This window comes from Primulina eburnea, chromosome 16 (assembly GCF_022965805.1).
Source record: "Primulina eburnea isolate SZY01 chromosome 16, ASM2296580v1, whole genome shotgun sequence".
NCBI classification, from domain to species: domain Eukaryota; kingdom Viridiplantae; phylum Streptophyta; class Magnoliopsida; order Lamiales; family Gesneriaceae; genus Primulina; species Primulina eburnea.
Window position 1 is genome coordinate 1506213 of NC_133116.1, and position 21820 is coordinate 1528032.

Below are 21820 nucleotides of genomic sequence, written 5' to 3' on the forward strand. Positions count from 1 at the left end.
GATTTCGAATAATTGAAGTACAGACGTTGTATGTCTTTCTCTGGACAACTCGAGATGCGTTGGAGTACTCTGCCTGTATTGGGCCGTTGGATCTTGTTACTACCTGTTTGGGCTATGTACAACTAAATTTCGAAAAAATAGAAAAAGAAGAGGCCCAATGATTTCTAGAATAAATGGGCTGGCAGCCGAACTACGCTTCCCAATGCAAAAGGTATGTAGTTAAATGACATCTGCTTCACCGTTTACATCGTCTCCAATTCTCCGGTTGAAACTGAAATCTCATCTATTTGAGCTTTTGTTGCAGAATCGTACGAGTGATTCTGTTCCTGTCTGAAACATCAGGGAATTCAATTCTTCAAAGCAAGAAATTCAATTGACTTCACTAACTAAGACACACAGTTATGGAGTTTGAGGTGAGAATCGTCGGAGGAGCAGAAAGCTGCTTCGTTTCGCTTCCCCTTACACTCATCCAAACGCTTCAGTCCGGTTACCTTCCTCCAGTTCTTGCTCTTGAACTCCGCTCGGGCGCGCGCCACTGGCACGTGGCATGGTGTGGCTCCGCTTCCACCTCACCCTCGTCAATTGAGGTGGTGCACTTATAAGTTTTTATTTTTATTGGCTGAATTTTTTAATGGGTGTTATTTTTATCTGAATTTTTGGACAATTTGCAGATTGCTGGGCAGTATGCGGAATGCATTAGCTTGAGTGACCGTACTTTGGTCAGAGTGAGGGTGGTTAGTAATTTACCCAAGGCAACTCTCGTGACTATTGAACCATTTACGGAGGATGATTGGGAGATTTTGGAGCTTAATTCAGAGCTTGCCGAAAGTGCTATTCTGAAGCAGGTGTGTTTATTTGAATTTATGAGCTTTTGTGACTTAAAATTATGTCAATATAGAGTTTAGCGTGAGTTTTGGCTTGGGGATGGAGAAGGTGAAAATCGTGTTTTGAGCGTGATGCGTTTATATGTGATATATTTTGGTTTTGTAATCTTAATGTAGTCTTGTGGCATAATCAACTGGGATTTGTTTGGTTTGGTTGAACTTCAAAGTGGTTATTTTTTGTCCTTTTAAGCATGATTTTGAATTAAATACACATCTATGAGAGCTTAGAAAATTGTTTGTGGAAACTACATTCAGAATTAAAAGTTTGCATTGGATGGAATTCTAAAGTAGCTTTTGGCTGTCAACAGATGAGGTGATTTAGTTGAACATAAAATTATGTAAAATCAATTTTAACGTAATCTTTTTATTACAATCAACTTCTGATGGTCTTCAGTAAAACTCACATATAGTGCACCATGGCATGCATTGAAGTACAGTATTACTTGATTGCCAATTTTTGCTTTTGCAATAGCAATAACTGGTGATAATTTGGTTCAATTGGTTTGTTTCAGCATATTAGAGAACTTAATTTGATAAATATGCTTGGAGTAGGTTGGTATCCATTTTTACTTGTTTGTTTTCACCACTTCATGTTTCGAGAAAGATTTCCGGTTCCTTAGCCAGAAAGATATTTGGCTATGAAAATGATGGAAATGTCTCTCTCTTTAGACATGTAGCAAATTTCCGGAGTTTTGAGCATATTAGAGAACTTAATTTGATAAATATGCTTGGAGTAGGTTGGTATCCGTTTTTACTTGTTTGTTTTCACCACTTCATGCTTCGAGAAAGATTTCCGGTTCCTTAGCCAGAAAGATATGTGGCTATGAAAGTGGTGGAAATGTCTCTCTCTTTAGACATGTAGCAAATTTCCGGAGTTTTGAGTGGCTGAAATTAATCTTGTGTTGTATGCAGGTTGGAATTGTCCATGAAGAAATGAGATTTCCTTTGTGGTTGCATGGGCAGACGGTTGTTACATTTATTGTCATGTCAACCTTTCCCAAGAAACCAGTAGGTAACATCATGGCTATTATTTTAGAGTCCTTCAGGTTATATGCCTGCTGGTACCCTTTATGTCGTGTTGTACTTGTTAAAATGCCGGTGTCTCATGAGCCTTTTGGGTATTTATCACCATTAGTAACCCGTCTGGTAATATTACCCTTTTCTTACAAGATATATTTAGGTGAAGTTCTTTCAATTTTTGGAAAAAACTTGTTCCTTTCGGCCTCAATCCAATTATATCTAACACGTGAGATTGTTTCCAGTCCAACTTGTGCCCGGAACTGAAGTCGCAGTTGCTCCTAAGATACGTAAAAATCGATCCCTACAATCTTCGGAGCTGGCTAATTCAGGCTTTAAATTACTGTTGCGAGTCCAAGATTCAGACAGTGAATTCATTTATAAATACGAAGAGAATGGAGTGAAAATGGATGTGGTTTTCACTTCTGGCATTTTCATTCATCCAGAAACAGCAAAAAATCATTCATTCGGTTCTCATCAGTTGGTTGTGATATCTTCTCGATTGCTATCCAAAGAGAGCATGAATAACTTGCATTCTAAAAGCAGCAAGTCTGAAAAAGAAGCCAACAATGGAAATCTTAATCATAAGAAGGATCACCATCTTGTCGTCCGTATATTATTGTCAGAGTCAGTGGCTATAGGACACATAATGCTGCCTCAGTCTCTTCGTCTCTATTTGGGAGCTGGATTACACTCTTGTATGTTGCTTTCCTTAAAGAGTTGATTGATTTGCTTTGTGATTAATTTGAGCTAAATTTCTACAAATCAATTTTATTCTTGCGATCTCCTGCTACTCTCATATTGTAGATAGCTTTATGTGGTGTTGTGGGTGATTTAGATAATTGTGCAGTAGTTATGAAATATGATTTCTCGAACTTGGACATGTTCATGCCCTAGGCTAGGAGTCACCATCACGGTTTTCACGACTGGCAATGTTTGACCTATCGTGATGCCTAATTAGATGACAAAGCTCTGAATTTCCTAGCTGGTGAGATTGCCTTTAATTCTGTTGTTTGTTATCATTGAGAATGGTTTGGTGTCTGTCACTCCAAAATTCACTTACAAAGTTTCATGTAGGTTTGTACTGGTCTGATGATTACAATTTTGTAGGGTATTATAGATTCATATTTTATACTAGTAATTTGGTGTTATGGATTAGATTTTGTAATGTTTTGGACATGGAGTGTGAGATACGTTTTTTACTTTCTATACCACCTAGGCACCTAGCATACGGGTTAGTTGTAATGTCATTTTGAAAGAATGAACAAATTATTTTAAGTGATTTTTTTTTATTTGATAGGAAATGATATTATATTGATTTGTAAAAGTAGTCACAAAAAGCAAACCAGAGGTCCACGTAAGACGAAGTGAGATCCATATTCAAAATAGATTAACATAACACTGGACCTCAATTTCTATACAAATTTTTGACTGAGAAATATTTAAACTCTACAATAAATTTCATTTAAAAGGAATGCTGATGTGGTTCTTAAATCTTTAAGATGATCAAAGATCTGATTACATACTACTTGCTTTTCCTTTTTTTTTCTTTTTTTGGGGAAAAATCTGAGGAAGTCTGTTTTCATAAACCTTCATTTCTTATCCAAGAACTTGCAATAAATGGATGAATTTGACTTATAAGTAGCACTAGAGTATTCTTTTTTGCAAGCAGTAAGGCAACTATGTTCAAAGCCAGAGTATCTTACTCGGATTTGCTTCTTTCCTGATTTTGATGAATTCGGTGTATATGAATCTAGTATTGGCTAGTTTCTATTCTTTGAAGATCTCACTTGGCGGTTTATGACAGTTTATACTTCTTGGTGAGGTTTAGAGACCTAACTGATGTTATCTTTCCGGGGTTACTTATTATGCTTGTGGTGATATCATTCATTTTTCTTCCAGGGGTATATGTGAAAACTTGCAACGTTAATGTCAAAAAAGATATTCCACAAGTTTCAATTTCACCTTGCCATTTCAAGATGTACCAAGATGATAACATTCTCGAGAAGAGCTCTACAGAAATCCTAAACAACCAAAAGATTAAACAAAAGGACCTGCTTCGAAGAATTAGTTCAAACCCTGACATTGGTGTTTGTGATTGGTCAATGCATGAGAAGATTGTTTTGTGTCTTTCTTCCGTGTCTTCCCATGTAAAGTCCGGAGAAATAAATGCTAAGAACGAAGAACCAAATATGAAGGTTGGCTATAGAAATGGCATATCTACTTTATTATCTGCATGGTGCTTAGCTCAGATTGAGACTCTCAAGTCAAATACAACAGAGGAAGTAAGTTCAATGGTTATAGGATGCAAAACTTTAGTTCATTTAAGAATAAAAAGTCACACGCTGCAAAGACATGTAAAGGTAAAAGCACAGAGTAGCAGATTTCCCGCAAACAGAAATCAAGCTGAAGAACCATCGGTTGATGCCATATATCTTTTGTCTCTTTCTGAAGAATCTCAGCACGATGAAGATATTAATACATATGAACTTGCATTTGACAAAAACAGCAAAGACAGCTATAGTTCGAGTTTAGATGTTTTGCTTGGAAAGCTGCAATTTGGTGATCTTGTATCCTTTCACGCATTCCATGAGACATCCCCAGACATCCTTTGCTCTGATATTTCTTCATTGGATTGGATGGGTACTGCTCCAGCTGATGTAAATAACAGTAGGTATTTTCTCACCTAATTTTGTTTTAGTCTGATTTACTGATCTCTCTGATTCTTCTAGTGGATGAGCTAATGGTAAATAGAGTACATTTTGTCTGTTCACCTATTGGTGATTAGGGAAGTGAAAAATATTTAGTGTGCCAATAAGTAGCATACTACTGATGTTAGATGAAGTTCTAGGAAACAAACAAATCAAGTGCAATACATTATTCACTGATACATGCGTAACGGTGTAGATTAGGTAATAGTTCGATGCTGTGAATGATTCAAGGATACATTAGCTTTTTTGTATGCAACACTAATCCTACTCTGGTGACGTCCCTCCCTCTAAAACTAATGTATTCTCAAAATGTGAATTAATATTCCCTTGGAATCCTGCTCCATAGGTATAGAGTTTAGCATCCTCAATGTGTGGTAGCACTCCCAATCTACCAGATTGCACATTACATTTTCTCATTGACTTCACCTTTGTAAAGATGGTTCCCAACTTCTTAACTACTGAATATGCTTGAATGCAGAAAGATATGCGTGAATTTCCTTCCAAGCCATCACCATTTAGTTATTGTTTAATGGTTGTTTGCTGTCATTTATTTATGTTCTTCCAGCTTGATCGCAAGACAGTCATTTTCCTTGTAGCTGACTATATATACATATGTGTGTGCGAGCCTGACTGTTTATTTCTAACTTTTCTGATAACCTACAGGGTTGAAAGCTTTATTATCTCCTACTTCTGGAATGTTGTTCAGTAGTTATAATCTTCCATGGCCTGGGCATATTCTAATCTACGGACCTCCAGTAAGTCTCATACAATGTAGCTCATTTGTTACTAAGGTCAATGATCAATGGGAATTAAAGTTTCTATGTAATCTGATATTGTTATCTTTACTATTTCCTATGTTCCTTGGTGGGTGTTTTGAGTTTATTGAGATAAAGTCAATGATCAATGAGAATTAAAGTTTATATGTGATCTGATATTTTTACCTTCACTATTTCCTATGTTCCTTGGTGGGTGTTTTGAATTTATTGAGATTGTTGTGCGAGAGGGAATGCTGAGAAATGAAGCCGGGGAAAGAAAGAAAAAGTTATGCAAAGGACAGCTCATTAATGTGTTCACCAAATGTATACCACAGTTTTTTTAAACTTTTTTGGGTTGAATACTGTTTCCAGGACCATATGCAAAGGCAATAACAAATAACTTTTGCGCTCACTTTCTGGACTACATTGAAAGTGTCATGTAATTCTAGTACTTAGGATTTCTCTGTCACTGATGACTGATGAGATCTGAAAGTTGTACTGATCAACAACTTATTTTATTTTACTTTACTTTTTAAATTTCTTGTTGGGCCAGAAAAATTATTTGGTGAGCTGGATTGATGGCATCTGATGAAACAAAAAGCGGAATGATGATCATTATTACTCATTTTCTATAACATTCCAAATTATAATCTTATCTTAGTGGAAAGAACGAGGATATGACACAGATGTCTGTACATGCTAAGCAAAGCTTTAGAATTTACTATTTAAGATTTTGTGTTGTGTAGGGTTCTGGGAAATCATTATTGGCGAAAGCCTCTGCAAAATATATTGAAGGATGTAAAGATATTTTGGCACACGTGTAAGTCTTTTTCTGTTTGGGATTTAGACGTATGAGATACGGCAAATTTTACTCATTTCTTTATGGGTTCTTTAAAATCTCATTTTAATTGTATGATGATTTAATGTTAAATGGTGAATTTGAATATTCTCTCAATTTGAAATCTTTATTTTGCAGAGTGTTTGTATCTTGTTCTAGTCTAGCTTTGGAGAAGTCTTCAACTATACACAAAGCACTGTCTAGCTATGTTTCTGAGGCTTTAGATCACTCACCCTCTGTCATCATCTTCGACGATCTTGATAGCATTATTGCACCTTCCTCGGACTTCGAGGGATCTCAATCTCAAACATCTTCTGCAGCGCTCGTAGAGTTTTTTACAGATATTTTAGATGAATACGGGGTAAAATCTTTATGCTTTCACGTTTTCCTTTTGAGTGCTAATGTGTTGTTTTTTGTTATCATTCTAAAACTTGCACCTGAAAAAATGACAACACTAAATTGTTTCTGGATGGATGGAAAATTTCTTTCTGCATTCCTTATCCTCGTTGGTGTTAATCGAGCAGTGTCCATCAGTATTCCGTCGTCTCCCAACGCATACAAAATGTCTCATCTGGCATGTAATTTTTGTTATGTTACAGCTGTCACAACTTTCTTCGGCTATAGTATTTTATATTTAGAACGTGTACACTGGACAGGGTACGATACAACTCAAACCAACTGAATTTGAGGACAAGACCGACAGTTGTTGGGAGAAGATCAAGATTAACGTTGCCATGTGGATTGGAAACCATAAAGATTTCTCGAATGTATCAGCTTTAGATTTGATAAGACATTGGGAATATGTGTATCACTGAACTAGTTTACCATTTGTTGCAACTCTAAGACAGTGAACTTCTAGTCCACTGATGTACTTTTCAGCTAGTTATATTAAATAAAAAATATCGTTTACTATAAAAAAAAAAAATTTGAACAGAAATTTACGTGTTATTTTAATTCGATTTTTTGGTTTGTATCAGGAAAAGAGAAGGGACGTGTGTGGAATTGGCCCCATAGCATTTATTGCTACTTCCCAGTCCCTAAATGGTGTCCCACAGAGTTTGAGCTCTTCTGGTTAGTTACCATTCATTTTGTTGACAGCAGTAAACACCATGAAAAGTATTCTGCGAATTTCTTTTGTTGAATCGCTTGACCTTACAAATAAACAAACTGGATTCAGGAAGATTTGACTTTCATGTTAAGCTGGTGGTACCTGCTGCTGCAGAACGTTCTGCAATATTGAAATATGAGATCCGAAAGAGATCCTTGCAGTGCTCTGATGATTTGCTATTAGATATTGCGTCCAAATGTGATGGATATGATGCTTATGACCTGGTACTTGGTTGATACTTATTGGAAACAGCTGACTAAAATATGACTGAAATTATATTAATGTAGTGTTTCTGTAAAATTTGGATTTGGAATTCTTACAAAAAATTATTTACTGAACTAGACAACAAGATATATTACATCAAACTTTTCCACTGCAGGGAATACTGATTGACAGAACTGTGCATGCTGCCGTCGGTCGATTATTGTCTGCTAACTCGAATTCTGTACAAAATGAGAAACCTTCTTTGGTCAAGGAAGACTTCATGCAAGCATTGCAAAATTTCCTTCCGGTGGCCATGCGTGACATCACTAAACCGTCTTCTGATGGTGGTCGCTCTGGTTGGGAGGATGTTGGAGGTCTTAACGACATTAGAAATGCTATTAAAGAGGTATATCTTTTGTGCTGGTGTGTAGAGTAAAATTGATTTTAATTCTGAAGTTGTATTTGAAATACTAGAATCATAAAGGAATCTTTTTTTCAGTTAGTATTTTACCCCTAGAAATTAAAAATTACAAATGAATATTTATCATTCTTCTTTCAGGCTACTTTTATCAAAACTTTTGGATTGTGTATAGAATTAATTTGGTCAATGATTTTAAATAGTGGTGGTGCAGTGCGTAGGTTATTACATCTTTTCAAGACATGTGCTTTGTTCACAATGAAAATTCTGAATTACTTTAAAGCATTTATAACGTTCCCTATTTCTGTCACCAGATGATTGAGCTACCATCAAAATTTCCGAATATCTTTGCACAAGCTCCATTGAGAATGCGGTCCAATGTTCTATTATATGGTCCCCCTGGTTGTGGTAAAACACATATTGTTGGTGCTGCTGCTGCAGCCTGTTCACTACGCTTCATATCAGTGAAGGGGCCTGAGTTACTTAATAAATACATAGGTGCTTCTGAACAAGCAGTAAGACATTAATTGCATAGTAGGGTTCCCATTATCTTCTTTAAGGCTGTATTTTGAAAATTCTCTGGTAGGCATTCCATTTTTTACCTTCTGTCTTTTATTATTCATATTTCTTTATCTATTCTTTCTTCCAATGGTTTATGGGTTGACCATCAGCCGCTGTGAAAAAGGTGAAGTCATTTCTAATAGAATCCCAGAAATATCATAAAACTGATTGTAGAACAAGTGTAAAGGAGTTTGAAAGACTGATTATGTTTAGTGATGATGAGTTATTGGAGGGTGTTCACCTAAAGTTTCCAGTGTGGAATTTGAATTGGCGATGCCAAGTCTAATCTAGTTCCCATGTTTGGTAACATAATAATAATCCCATAGACCAAAAATAAGTAAATGTCGTGCAAGTCAATTCTAGTTTTCTGTTTAGATCTTAAATCAGTTGGTACTGGAAGATATCGACTGTACTGACTGACTGATGTGACTTCTGAAACTGTCTACAGCCAACTACGATGACTGATCGAGCTTTTCTAACACAATAATTTATAACAATAACTCTCTCAAATCTACTCGATATTACTGCAAGTGTATGAGTCAAACTTTAATATAGTGTAACAAATACGAGTATCGTTCTCACAGAAATTGATATGCGAAAAATTTATTTTAAACACAATTTTTTAGTTAACTAAAATGATAAGTTAATTAATTAATAACTAAATTAATATTGAAATAAAAAGATGAAACAAACGTAATAAAAATAATATAAATTAAAATAATAAACAAAAATTCTACCCTTGATCTTAATTATATACCTTAATATTCTCTAATGATTGAATTTTACCGTATAAGTAATGATTTTGACATGATTCTCTAATAAATTAATATACTATGTTGAACTATATTAATCTAATTAACAAAATACAATAACCAAATGTTCTTTTATTATTTAAAAATTGCATTCACATTACCGAACTGTGGAATCCTCTAACTTTTGATTTTGGTCAATGACTATCAACATATATTCAACTTCATATGTCTATGCAATTTGTAGATCAATGAATTATGTTACCCAATCATATTATAAAATATGCTCTAGATCTCATTTATAACATATAAAATCATTTTGAAGTTGATCATGCTTCAAAGATGCAATAAACACAAAAACACCATCAAGTATGCATAAAAACAAAATTTAATCTTACAAAATAAATCAAAACACAATTGTTTGGTGTATGATCACCTGAATTCTAAGTAAAAAATAGATAAAAAAAAGAACACGCGGTGTTGAGTTCTAGTTCTTTGCTTGCTCTTCCCTTGTGCAATCCTTCCTCTTCTTGTGGCATCTCTCTGTGCGGCTCCTTCTTCTTGTGGCTGTGTATGGTGTATCTCCTTCCTCTGCCAGGTCTTCCTCCTTTTATATGTGTGTTAGAATCCTTAAAAGTCTTCTTTCCTCGCCCAAAAGATCTCGTAGATTTGTTTTCTTCTTCGTGTCGCGCTGTCATTTCTGACCGTCCTAGTGCCCCCACTCTGTCCAGCGCTTGTTTTTATTGTGTGCTTCGCTGGGGTGGTCATTTTTTGCCGTCCTAGCGCAGCCTATTCTTCCCGCAGAAGAAATATTATTCAGGTTGTGTTGTGATGGCCCTAGCACGACCTTTGTTGCACGGTTTTTGTTACTCCATCTTGAGTTCGTCTTCTTGTTACTTTTGCCTATAAACCAAACAATTCAATTGAGGAGTGATCTAAACACACAAACTATGAAATAAATGAACACAATACGGACATGATTGGATAAATCATGCAACAACAGACTCAAACAATGCGAAATGTCTCTTAAATTCGGCACCTATCAATGACCTTATCTTAAAAAGAGCACCGAGAGGCAGAAAAATGCTTCAAATGATTTAAGAGCTAGGAGCCTAGGATATGAGGAAAACACAAACAATAATAACGAGTCAGTTCCTCTTTCCTTGTTTCCCCACAAAACCTAAGGATCGAAAGATTGATTTATGATTTGGAAGGAGAAAGATCATGTTTGGTGACTTATTTTGGTTATGGATGGACCATTTATCATGCTTGTTCTGATTTGTTCTGGTTGAATAAACTTAAAAAACCTTTTAAGTAGATTAGTTTTTCTTACAAATAGCGGCAACAAAGCATCCCATGTCACAATCCATAGGCAGCTGACTAAATTCTATTAATTGTTGCAGGTTCGAGATATCTTCTCGAAAGCAGCGGCAGCAGCACCGTGCCTTCTTTTTTTTGATGAATTTGATTCTATAGCTCCAAAAAGAGGGCATGATAATACTGGAGTGACTGACAGAGTAGTCAATCAAGTTAGTTCTTTTTCCTCCTGTCTATTTATGCCACACTTTTCTGACTATTTTGCTTCTTTTCGTTGACCTCATCATCCTACTTTTCACCAGTTTCTGACAGAATTAGACGGAGTTGAAATCTTGACTGGAGTATTTGTTTTTGCTGCAACAAGGTGATCTTGCTACCCACTTACTGTATTCCATGTTTTTAAACCTTTCTTTATAGACTTTCCACAGGCAGGATGAGATCATTATTTGAAAATCACTTGCATTTTTGTTTTATTCATTTACTTGTTATGAAAATACACCTCCAGGCTTCAGTCCCAAGTTAAAAGTTATTCTCTTTATGTTGTTTGATATTAATTGTTACGTAAATACATATTGAAGCTTCGGTATCAGGTTAAGAGGTAAATACACTGCTTTCTGATCGATGTTGACACTTTTCACTTGATTAATGCCAAACAGTCGACCAGATTTGCTTGATGCTGCACTTCTACGGCCTGGCAGGCTGGACCGCCTCTTATTTTGTGACTTTCCATCACAACGAGAAAGGTTGGATATCCTAACAGTTCTTTCAAAAAAGGTCAGTACCTATGCTTAAAAGTCGATATACTTTACTTCATTTTTTTTTTGTGTTTGGAAATTTCATCTTCATTCTTGGATCCAACTTAATTCTTATCCTCGTTGTATGCCTACTTTCTGAGTTAATTTATACAAATTACTGAGGTTTTTGAGCAATTATGGGACAAGATCGTCTGGATGTTTCTTTCCTCTTTCTTTTCTTGCCAATCCAAGGACACGGACAAAATGTAGAAAGGGAAAGCATGGTTCGTCAAAAGCCATCTTTTTCTGTTGGAAATTATTTATGCTGGCCTCTTGTCGTATTGCCAGTATTTGCAAGGTTACCGTACCATCGAAGGCTCAAACAATCAACTAATTTCATGGATATGATCTCTCAACTCAACATCTTTGCATAGATGCCTACATGATGGCTTCATCAAGTGCTAGCATCATATGATTTTCTGCACTGGGCATTAGCTTTCACTAGATGTTATGTTAAATAAGTGACGATCGCCTTACATTTGAACCGTTATAACCCCATTCTTCATGATCCCTGAATTCCATTTTCTCGATTGCAGTTGCCAATGGCTGGTGATGTAAACTTGGAAGCTATAGCTTATATGACCGAAGGTTTTAGTGGAGCTGACCTTCAAGCTCTTCTTGCCGATACACAGCTTGAAGCAGTCCACAAGCTTCTGGACAGCCAAGGTGGCAACACGTCTGGAAGTTTGCCAGTGATCACCATTACTCTTTTAAAGTCTGTTGCATCCAAGGCTAAACCATCTGTTGCAGATTCTGAGAAGCGGAGATTATATGATATTTACAGCCAGTTTCTTGATGCAAAGCGATCTGCCGCGGCACAGGTCTTTCTTCTCTTCCCACTACTCACACATGCACACACAGTGTGTAACATGCGGAACAAGTGCTGGTGGTGCAACCACAACTTACATGATTTTTCATTTGTGGCATGTCATGCAGTCGAGGGATGCGAAGGGTAAAAGAGCAACCCTGGCTTAACTATTTGAAAAACTGGGGAAACTAGAGCGAAAGTATATTTTGTTTATACACATCCACATCCAGTGTAACTCGAACCGTGAGCTGTACCTATCTTTGTGGTAATTTTGTCTTTGAAGTGCATGTATGTAAATTATTTTCGGTGGTTTTAGATGTGTAATTTTGGACTTGGGCTAAAGTATTGGTTGGGTGAGAAACTGTATGAATTTGAAAATTATTCGTTCCAGACGTGAATAAAATATCACTAGAATCCCTTTACAAAAGCTGGAAATTGTGAAACCGTAAAAATTCTACTTTCGCCCAAAGCCACTTTTTTATCCAAAAAGATAATAACAAATTGATGGCATTAAAATTTTGTAAAGAAGGGATGTTCCGAAGGAATATGCCGACCGGGAGAGGGATGTAGAATCCCAATCAATGTACTGTTACCTGTTTATTTAAGTAATTTATTTCTCATGTGGACCTTTGGTTAATAATAATATAATAATAATACATAGGGTATGGTAGGCTACCCCTATGAGAATATATTTTTCAGAAATATGTATCATGATTGGTTACTTTTTCAGGTAACATTTTTCATAATAGATGCCATTTAACCGAATAAATTAATTATTTAAATTGATAGATTCGGATATTAAATATTTATAATATGAATATTAAGATGTATAAAGAGAAGTTTGTCGATAATTTAGGAATATCTGAAATTTAAGGAAGATATTTCGATTTCAAGATCTACTTATAATAAACTAGTCTTTCTACCGACTATATAAAGATAAATGAAATGTATTTTGCCAAAGATGATAAAATAATATGACAAAAAAACTTGTGTGAGATGGTCTCACGGGTCGTATTTGTGAAACGGATCTCTTATTTGGGTCATCCATGAAAAAATATTACTTTTTATGCTAATAGTATTATTTTTTATTGTGAATATCGGTAGGATTGATCTGTCTCACATGAGACCCACTCAAATAATATAGTTATTTCCGATTGTTGGTGTTTTCTTGAAATAAGAATAATTAAGCAGTTTCTATTTCTTTTTTTTTTTTTGACAGAGCAGTTTCTATTTCTTTGAATTAACAAAAACATGCAACGTACCTTTTTACTACTATCTGATCTTATTCTAATTTTACGATTTTTTGGGAAAAAAGTGATAATTTTTTTATATAAAAAAACAAATACTAGGTACTTAAATGGCTTTACATAATGTCAAAAAAAAAAAAATGGCTTTACATAAATAATAATAATAATAATAATAATAATAATAATAATAATAATAATAATAATAATAATATAATAAAATCCGCGCGACTATTTATTTCCAGAACAGACGTTTAGTCAACAATCACGTATATCAACCTCAACAATCGCGTATATCAACCTCCTCTCGGATTCACCGTGAAGTGACGTCATGGCATCTTCCGCAGTCGAATCAGCTGCCGGTAGCCTTTCCAGACTCAACATCGATGACTGGGTATCCGCTGCACCTAATCTACACAAGAATATTCCTCTCCTCTCCCCTCCGCAGGTTCTTATCTTTCTTAACTGCTGAAATTTTAATCGTATACGTGCATGAGTAAGTATGATCGAATTGTGTTAGAATTGTGATTGGTAGCGTTTTGAATGTGTGTGGATAGGTGGAGTTAGCGAAGATGCTGCTGGGATTGAATCAGAGCCATTTGTTTGAACACTGGCCAGAGCCTGGGATCAGCGATGATGAGAAGCTTGCCTTTTTTGATCAGGTGATTTTCCGCTATTTTTTTTACATTAATTGCGCGAGGTCACTCATGTGAGCATCTGCGCAATTGCATCTATGTTTCAGCTGCATCTTGGTTTTTAATTCTAATGAACCTCAATGCTGATAAAGATTTGAAGAATTAATTACGTTTCTTCATGAGAATGCACTATTCTCTATCTTGTTTATTAGAAGGAAAAAAAACTGGAATTTAGATCAAGTGCGAGATCTTTGGTATCACCTCAGATCCATTGGATAAAGTTTCAATTTTAATTTTTGTGTTGTTCTTTTACTTTGAATTTTTTTATGGATTTTGTATATGTTTCTCCTCCTTCATTTCATTTACGAAATCGAATATGAATATGAGAACAAAATGTCAGATATTTTCAGTAATAATTTTATCGATGACTTCATAATTCAATAGTGTGTTGAATGGTCTAGGATAACGGAATCTTGATTACCGAGGGAAATTTTTTTTGTGCGAATAAATCCGGTCACTAAGTTGATGACCTAGTGCATAGCAACCTAGCGGCTTTTGTTTCATTTTCTCTGCGAGAATTGAAAATTCATTTATTTTAGACGAAAAAATTATTTCCACTTTGAGTAATGCGAATACACTTTTTGGCATGTGTTATTTTCTTTTTTCTTTTACTTTTTCAAGATTGCTCGGCTTGATGCAAGTTATCCTGGAGGCCTACCATCATACATCAAAACTGCCAGGGAACTTTTGGCAGATTCAAAAGCTGGGAAGAACCCATTCGATGGATTTACGCCTTCTGTAAGTTAGTGGTCTCTATGAGCTTCTAATTTTCTTATAAGTTTATCGAATACCTTGGATGACCTTTATTTGTTTCTGAGATTAGAATTTTTAATTGTATATCTCCCTGTTTTTTATCGACTTTAAATATATTTCTTGAAATGAGTTTCTAGATTTTTAGAGAATTTTTTCCTGCTATTAATTTACTCCACATTCTTTTAGTGACGTAACCTAAAATATCAATTATTCTGCAAAGTATTTGGTTCCATGGTTTATGCTGATTTCCCTTAAACGCATTCATATAAGATTTGCTCACTTCTTTAACTTGACCTACAGAATCATTTCAAGTGGAGTTATGTATCATTTTTAACAGGTTCCATCTGGAGAAGTTTTGACTTTCGGTGATGATAGTTTCATTCAATATGAAGATGCTGGTGTCCATGAGGCAAGGAAGACTGCCTTTGTTCTTGTTGCTGGGGGCCTTGGAGAAAGACTAGGCTACAATGGTATAAAGGTAAGACAGTCTCTTGCATGAGTAGGGGGCATTTTTCGCTGTAAAAATAATCTGTGATTGTTTACTTGATATTTGTGATATTCAATTGGTCAAGAATAAAATAAAAAATAACTAAATAAGTAACTGGTCACGAGGACCTGTCAGAATGTAGACTATGTGGTGTAATAATTTATACAGCCTTGTAGAAACCTATCAAATGTCTTATAGCAGTAAAAGAATCAACTGTAGTTCTTTGACCTCTATCCTTCCGCTTTGTAGGTGGCTCTGCCTCTAGAATCAACTACTGGAACATGTTTCTTACAGCACTACATCGAATCTATTCTAGCCTTGCAAGAGACTAGCTGTAGGCTTTCCCAAGGTTCGTTTATTGAGATTTTTATTCCGGTAAATTAAGTTGCCCGTGAACTTCTATTAAGGCATGGAATGTTACTTGTAAGCATCTTTGGTGCTTGATTTGCATCTTGTATTGATGCCCTGCAATAATTTTTCCGTCATGCAGCAGTGTCACTCTATGTACTTCTCATATTCTGAACTTCTTCAATAGTTTATTCGTTCTCTTTTCTGTATTTCATATCTACAGAAGCTCGTGAAATATAATACGATCATATCACAGAATTGGGTGAATAAGAGATTTCAGTCCTATAATGTCAATAGGAGGATCAGAAGAATGTTTTATTTTACCTTGAGTTCGATCATAACAGTTGTTCTTTAGAAAAAAGCAATTGATTTGGTCATATTTTTTTCTTTTCCTCTCTCCACAAATGTAGGTGGAGGACCGACAGAGATTCCTTTGGTAATAATGACATCAGATGACACTCATATTCGTACCTTAAAGCTATTAGAATCAAATGCTTATTTTGGGATGAAATCCAGTCAAATAAGACTGCTAAAGCAGGTATTCAACAGATCATGTTCTGGAATTACTTTAACGGTACTAATTTGACTACAATATGGCCTTTGCATTTTTACAGGAAAAAGTTGCTTGTTTAGATGATAATGATGCCAAGCTGGCAGTGGATCCACAAAATAAGTTTAGAGTTCAGGTAGCTTTTGTTGTCAATAGGAGATATGAACTCTGTCGTATGAAGTGGTTGGTGTGATCCACATGGTCTCATCGGTGCAGAAACTCAATCTGATTGTATGTTCTTGGTTCCCACTTTTCTGCAGACAAAGCCTCATGGTCATGGTGATGTTCATTCACTTCTTTATTCCAGTGGCATCCTTAAAGAATGGTAAGTTTCATGTCTGAATTTCTTGGACTTCATGATGTTAATTTGTGTAAGATAACTGGTTTTTGTGGTACTTTAAAACCCGCAAGTTGTCATGCTATTTGAAGCTTGTACTCTTTCTGCGAGTGTATCGTGGTGTTATGATTTATATTCTGCTCTACATTCAGGCTTCATGTTGGTCGAAAATGGGTTGTGTTCTTCCAAGATACTAATGGTCTTCTGTTTAAGGTTTTGTTAAAACTCAATCATCCGGGATTCTAAAATTTAACATATGTTCCACAGAATTGCCATTTTTCATCCTTTTTTATGCTTTATAATAGGGAATTGCAGCTTCATTGGGTGTCAGCGCCACCAAAGGCTACCAAGTAAATTCTCTTGCAGTTCCGAGGAAAGCTAAGGAAGCTATTGGTGGAATTACCAAGCTTACTCATCAAGATGGTGTGTCTTATTGACAATAAGCCTATCCTCCATATAAATTCATGCACATTTGCAGAAATTTCTCCTTTTCTGACTTAGCCTTGAAGTTGCTAAATTTGTTTCTCACTTTCTTGTCACTGGAATATTCTTCTAAATTGATGGCCACACTTTTTTGCAAGTCAGTAGCAGTTTCGATTTGTATTAGCTCTTCCTAACTTTTTGAAGAAGCTGTTTGTGCTATTGTATTTAATTTGTCACTTAGAAGATGTCTTGGTCAGGAAGGACAATGGTGATCAATGTGGAATACAATCAACTTGACCCTTTGCTGAGAGCTACAGGATATCCAGATGGTGACGTCAATTCTGAAACAGGCTTCTCTCCTTTTCCTGGAAACATAAACCAAGTACAGACTTTACAAAAAGTTGTCATGCATTTGTTTTGAATTTTTCCTTTTGGTGATGTGCCAAAGTTATTTTAATTTATTTTTGGTTCCTTCCACGTGCTAGTCTCGGGCAAGAGAGTATAACAAACAATATTATATGTTTGCATGAGCATGTCCATATAAGTTCAGTGCATCTTTCGGACTGGAGTGGGTAATGCTTTTAGTTTGCATATCTTTATGCTGAATCACTTTTAGTTTTCTAGCTTTTCCTCTCCGTGGCCCCATTTTATTGGGAAAAATTATAGTCTAGAGACTACTGCAGCAAATGTTGATCCTGTAAAATTTTCTATTTTTAGATCATGGATTACAGGTTTTAGTTGATAGCATGCAATGAATTTACAATCTAACTGTTGACTGAACTGTCTGCGTATGAAGTTACATATTTTATAGGTGACCATTCCGTTTTTTTTTTTTTTTTTTTTTTTGTAGTTGATTATTGAAATTCCACCTTATTTGGATGAACTTTCAAAAACAGGAGGTGCGATAAAGGAGTTTGTTAACCCCAAGTAAATTCTCTTTCATCTTCTCTGCATTTCTGTATGAAATTCATGTGCTGCTATCTGGAATTGAGGCAAATCTATCTGGAATTGAGGCAAATCTATCTGGAATCTCATGTGATCACTCTTTCTAGATCATAAGTCATGAGTAATGTCACATCGTTACAAAATGTTTCTTGGGAATTTTAACTCACCGCATTCCTTAATGATGGCACCTCTTTTTCGTAAATCAATGGAAATAATATTACATCTTTTTTTTTTGACAGAAAACTAATTTTATTATAATACTTGGATATTACAATTTGTACGTGGATGAGCATTCCACGACAACATTACAGCAACATTAACTTGAAAATACACCAGAATTACAAGGAGACAGTTTTCATGACCAAATAAATTTCAAGTCCCTCACTAAATCTGAAATGCATAAATGGTTGAAATTTTGCAAGGTAGTTGTCCAAGATGCAACTCTAAATTTGATGTTTTCCCATACTTGGTCAACAGAGTCCGATTCGTCTTCAAAAATTCTGCGATTTCTCTACAACCAAATGGACCAATATATGCCGTGAATGATCATGTACCAGAATTCGCTGTATTTTTTGTTGAATGTGCACCCTGAATTCAAATGAAAGAGATCTTTAGCATGCCTCGTCATAACCCATTCTATTCCCAGCTCGTTGCAAACTTTAACCCAAATCTTTGTGGTGAAGGAGTAGTGTAGAAGTATATGATCTTGATTCTCCTCGTGCTCTCGACACAAGCAACACCACTGTGGTCTTAAAACACAATTCTTCCACCTTCTTTGCACTGAATCACACGTAGGCAACTTCCCCAAGGCCACGATCCACGAGAAAATCTTAATCTTTTGTAGGACATGTACTTTCCAAATGGTATTAAAGAAATCGAATAATGGAAAGTTGGAAATAGGGAAGAAAGAGCAATAAAAAGAACTAACAGAGAACAAACCTGAAGGGTCCCCCTCCAAACTCTAACATCCTCAGTACCCATCTCTAATCTGACACTCTCTAAAACTCGAAACAAGTTAGTGAACTCAAGAAACTCATCCTTGCTAAGATCTCTTCTAAATCTGACATCCCAAATGGTAGAAAAACTACCCTCACTATTGACAACATCAATGAATCCAATAAAATATGGGTTAACATGATTTTTCATTCTGCTGGAGGGGGTAAATCAGAATTTCAATTCTTCATTTTTACGTTGTTTGTCTATTCTTGGAATACAACTGAATGATGGATGGCATTTATTCCCAAAATTGATAGAAGAGAAAACTCTAACAGCAAATGATTGCTGGTGATTCTTTTTTCAAGTGCTTTGTTAGTTTTCGTTTTCCTTAGGTCACCCCTGCTTGCCTAGGAATTCAGATCGATTTAGTTTTTACTTTGACTTATTACTTCGACTGCTTGCTAAAATTTAATGAGTTCTCTCTGTATGCAGATACAAAGATGCCACCAAAACCGCATTCAAGTCATCTACTAGACTTGAATGCATGATGCAAGATTATCCTAAAACTCTTCCTCCTGCTGCTAGAGTTGGATTTACTGTAAGCAGAAACTGTGGTTTAATTTTTTAGAATATTTTGAATATATTTTTATAGTTACGAAAAAAAATGTTTGGGTAACCACTCAGGTGATGGATACTTGGTTGGCTTATGCACCTGTGAAGAACAATCCTGAAGATGCAGCTAAGGTAAGAGTACCATTTTTATATTATGCATGAAGCAAAAACTATAATTGAATATTTATATTATGTTTGGAAAAACATAATTAGTAGTTGAAAGAGAAAAAACTTCGAGTTGGGTCAAGGGTTGATGAGTTGGTACCTTGAGGCAAGTGAGCCACTGAGATATTTTCTGATATGGAGAAACCCACTCATGCAGTGCATGTGGATAAACATATTCGATCAGCTTTTATCAATGATCTATCGCAACATATACTGTTTGAATTCTACCATTTTTCACGTGCCTGGGGTTGTGTAATGTCTCGTTTTGCATTTCATGAATATGATGTTTCGTAATACATTCTGGATCTCATATGTACCTGCATTCGTATATTGAAGGTTCCTAAAGGCAATCCATATCACAGCGCTACTTCTGGGGAAATGGCCATTTATAAAGTGAACAGCTTAATTTTGAGAAAGGTATTTGCTTTGTTTAAAACTCTATCAAGTTGAAGCTTGCAAGTTCAATCGAAGCATTTATGTGCGACTCTAATGGATTAATAACATGACTGAACTTGTATCAAGGAGAAATTGGGAACCAGTGTTGTTCTATCTTGAAAAGTAATGGGGAATCCATTTCGTATTTGTAAAGAGAAATAAAACATATGTTTGAAGTTGAAAATGAACCTAGAAGAGATGAATGAGGACGTGGTATACTCAAGTGTATTCATAAACCCCTAGACCACAAATTCCTTACTGTTTTACCCAACCTAAAATCATTTCTTTTTTGTGTTATCACAGGCTGGTGTTAAGGTAGATGATCCAGTTCATCGCGTATTCAATGGACAGGAAGTGGAAGTATGGCCTCGTATTGTGTGGCAACCCAAATGGGGGCTCACGTTTTCCGACATTAGAAGTAAAGTCAGGGGGAACTGCTCCATTACAGCAAAATCTACCATTGTCATTAATGGCAAAAGCGTCTATCTTGAAGATCTTGCCTTAGATGGGGCTCTTGTTATAAACGGGACCGATGATGGTGCAGAGGTACTCTAATTATTTGCAATGACAGTTTGTGATCTGGTTAACCCTGAACACGTGACTTCATAAAATCTTCTTTCTGAAATTTTGATCCTAGTGGCCTGTTTGATTGAATCAAAACACATTTATTAGTTGTGTTCCAAAAAAATAAACAAGCCATTAATCACATTCAAGGGCTTCTCTGTTCATTTGTATATAAATATTTTTTTTGCATTTCATTAACAGGTTAAAGTTGGGGGTTCTGTACAAAACAAGGGATGGATCTTTGAAGATGTTGATTACAAGGATACTTCAGCACCAGAAGAAGTGAGAATCCGGGGTTTCCGAATAAACAAAGTTGAGCAACTGCAGAAGCCATAAAACGAGCCTGGAAGTTGTTTGCTAAATTTCGCAATAAAGGTTGGTTCTTTTCATTTTATATTTACATTCCAATAATCAAATACTGCGAGGCAGCCCATGAATCGATCACGAGAAATCGACTATTTTGTAGAATAATATAAATTCAACTTACTTAGGTAGTGTGAAATCTCTGATCAATGGAGTACTTGTGTACACAATGGGATTGATCGACATAAGTATTTACTAATTTCATTATCAACAATAAATGAAATTGAGTGGATATTGTTGATTGAGCATCGGAGACTCGTTCGGTGTTCTTTTTCGTTATTGATTACATATTTTTCAAGGATAAGTAGCAACTGACTTGTCATTTTTAGCCATTTGGTGAATTAATTCGAGTTTGTAGGTCTTGCTCGTTTAATTTCTTAATAAATTATTGTTTCTTGTATTTATAATATAGGTGATAAAATATTTAAAAATATAATTACAAAGAAAATCACTCGAAGCAAATCGTACTACAATTAATTCACAATGCTGAAAACATATATTAAACCAGAATCCTACATTTGACTTTTTTTTAAAAAAAATGGTGTCCTTTCTTCTTGGTTTGTGAGGTGGAGAAATGAACACCAAATTTTGGTGTCATGGTTTGATTCCCCTGCTTCATTATGCCAAGACTCAAGAGCGGGCTTGAATCTAACACCCTAAAAAATTAACAGGGATGGTCTAAATTTTTGATGAAATTTTTAAATATATATATTTTTAAAATATGTAGTCATATCTCATTAGATATTTTGCATTTAATTTTTTATACAAATTTGACTGTTGGTTTTGCACCATTCACGTC

General features: G+C 35.4%; 2 protein-coding genes across 5 annotated transcripts; both read left to right on the forward strand.

Moving 5' to 3' along the window:
* The first annotated feature begins 208 nt into the window (after positions 1-208).
* LOC140815898 (peroxisomal ATPase PEX1) lies at positions 209-12594 on the forward strand. Of its 4 annotated transcripts, XM_073174916.1 has the most exons (17): positions 210-587; positions 672-845; positions 1797-1896; positions 2147-2599; positions 3804-4571; positions 5276-5367; positions 6114-6187; positions 6344-6566; positions 7183-7276; positions 7383-7537; positions 7693-7923; positions 8250-8450; positions 10649-10774; positions 10865-10926; positions 11219-11336; positions 11893-12177; positions 12293-12594. In XM_073174916.1, exons 1-17 carry the CDS (start codon positions 402-404, stop codon positions 12329-12331), a joined length of 3381 nt encoding a protein of 1126 aa, XP_073031017.1. In that variant the 5' UTR covers positions 210-401; the 3' UTR covers positions 12332-12594. The 4 variants fall into 4 exon arrangements, 3 of the variants coding, with proteins under 3 accessions (XP_073031019.1, XP_073031017.1, XP_073031020.1); XM_073174918.1 differs by lacking the exons at positions 11893-12177; positions 12293-12594 and adding an exon at positions 11549-11868 and having other exon boundaries at positions 209-587; XM_073174919.1 differs by lacking the exon at positions 210-587 and having other exon boundaries at positions 764-845; positions 1797-1892.
* Positions 12595-13656: 1062 nt separating this feature from the next.
* Positions 13657-21266, forward strand: LOC140816404 (UDP-sugar pyrophosphorylase-like). Its single transcript, XM_073175648.1, has 17 exons — positions 13657-13856; positions 13966-14070; positions 14725-14841; positions 15194-15334; positions 15593-15692; positions 16102-16229; positions 16306-16377; positions 16502-16566; positions 16731-16791; positions 16884-17001; positions 17259-17383; positions 17852-17928; positions 19375-19480; positions 19567-19626; positions 19996-20076; positions 20398-20640; positions 20860-21266. The coding sequence occupies exons 1-17, from the start codon at positions 13740-13742 to the stop codon at positions 20992-20994; spliced, it is 1851 nt and encodes a 616-aa protein (XP_073031749.1). The 5' UTR covers positions 13657-13739; the 3' UTR covers positions 20995-21266.
* The last annotated feature ends 554 nt before the right edge of the window (positions 21267-21820 follow it).

What these genes read in the sequence shown, in the direction of transcription:
- LOC140815898 (XM_073174916.1), top strand. Translation starts at nt 402, where the DNA reads ATGGAGTTTGAGGTGAGAATCGTCGGAGGAGCAGAAAGCTGCTTCGTT. An exon ending in CTTTCCCAAGAAACCAGTAG is followed by an intron (nt 1,897 to 2,146) that starts GTAACATCATGG and finishes GATTGTTTCCAG; the next exon opens with TCCAACTTGTGCCCGGAACT. An exon ending in GGGAGCTGGATTACACTCTT is followed by an intron (nt 2,600 to 3,803) that starts GTATGTTGCTTT and finishes TTTTTCTTCCAG; the next exon opens with GGGTATATGTGAAAACTTGC.
- LOC140816404 (XM_073175648.1), top strand. Translation starts at nt 13,740, where the DNA reads ATGGCATCTTCCGCAGTCGAATCAGCTGCCGGTAGCCTTTCCAGACTC. An exon ending in AAATAAGACTGCTAAAGCAG is followed by an intron (nt 16,230 to 16,305) that starts GTATTCAACAGA and finishes GCATTTTTACAG; the next exon opens with GAAAAAGTTGCTTGTTTAGA. An exon ending in TTCCTGGAAACATAAACCAA is followed by an intron (nt 17,384 to 17,851) that starts GTACAGACTTTA and finishes TTTTTTTTGTAG; the next exon opens with TTGATTATTGAAATTCCACC.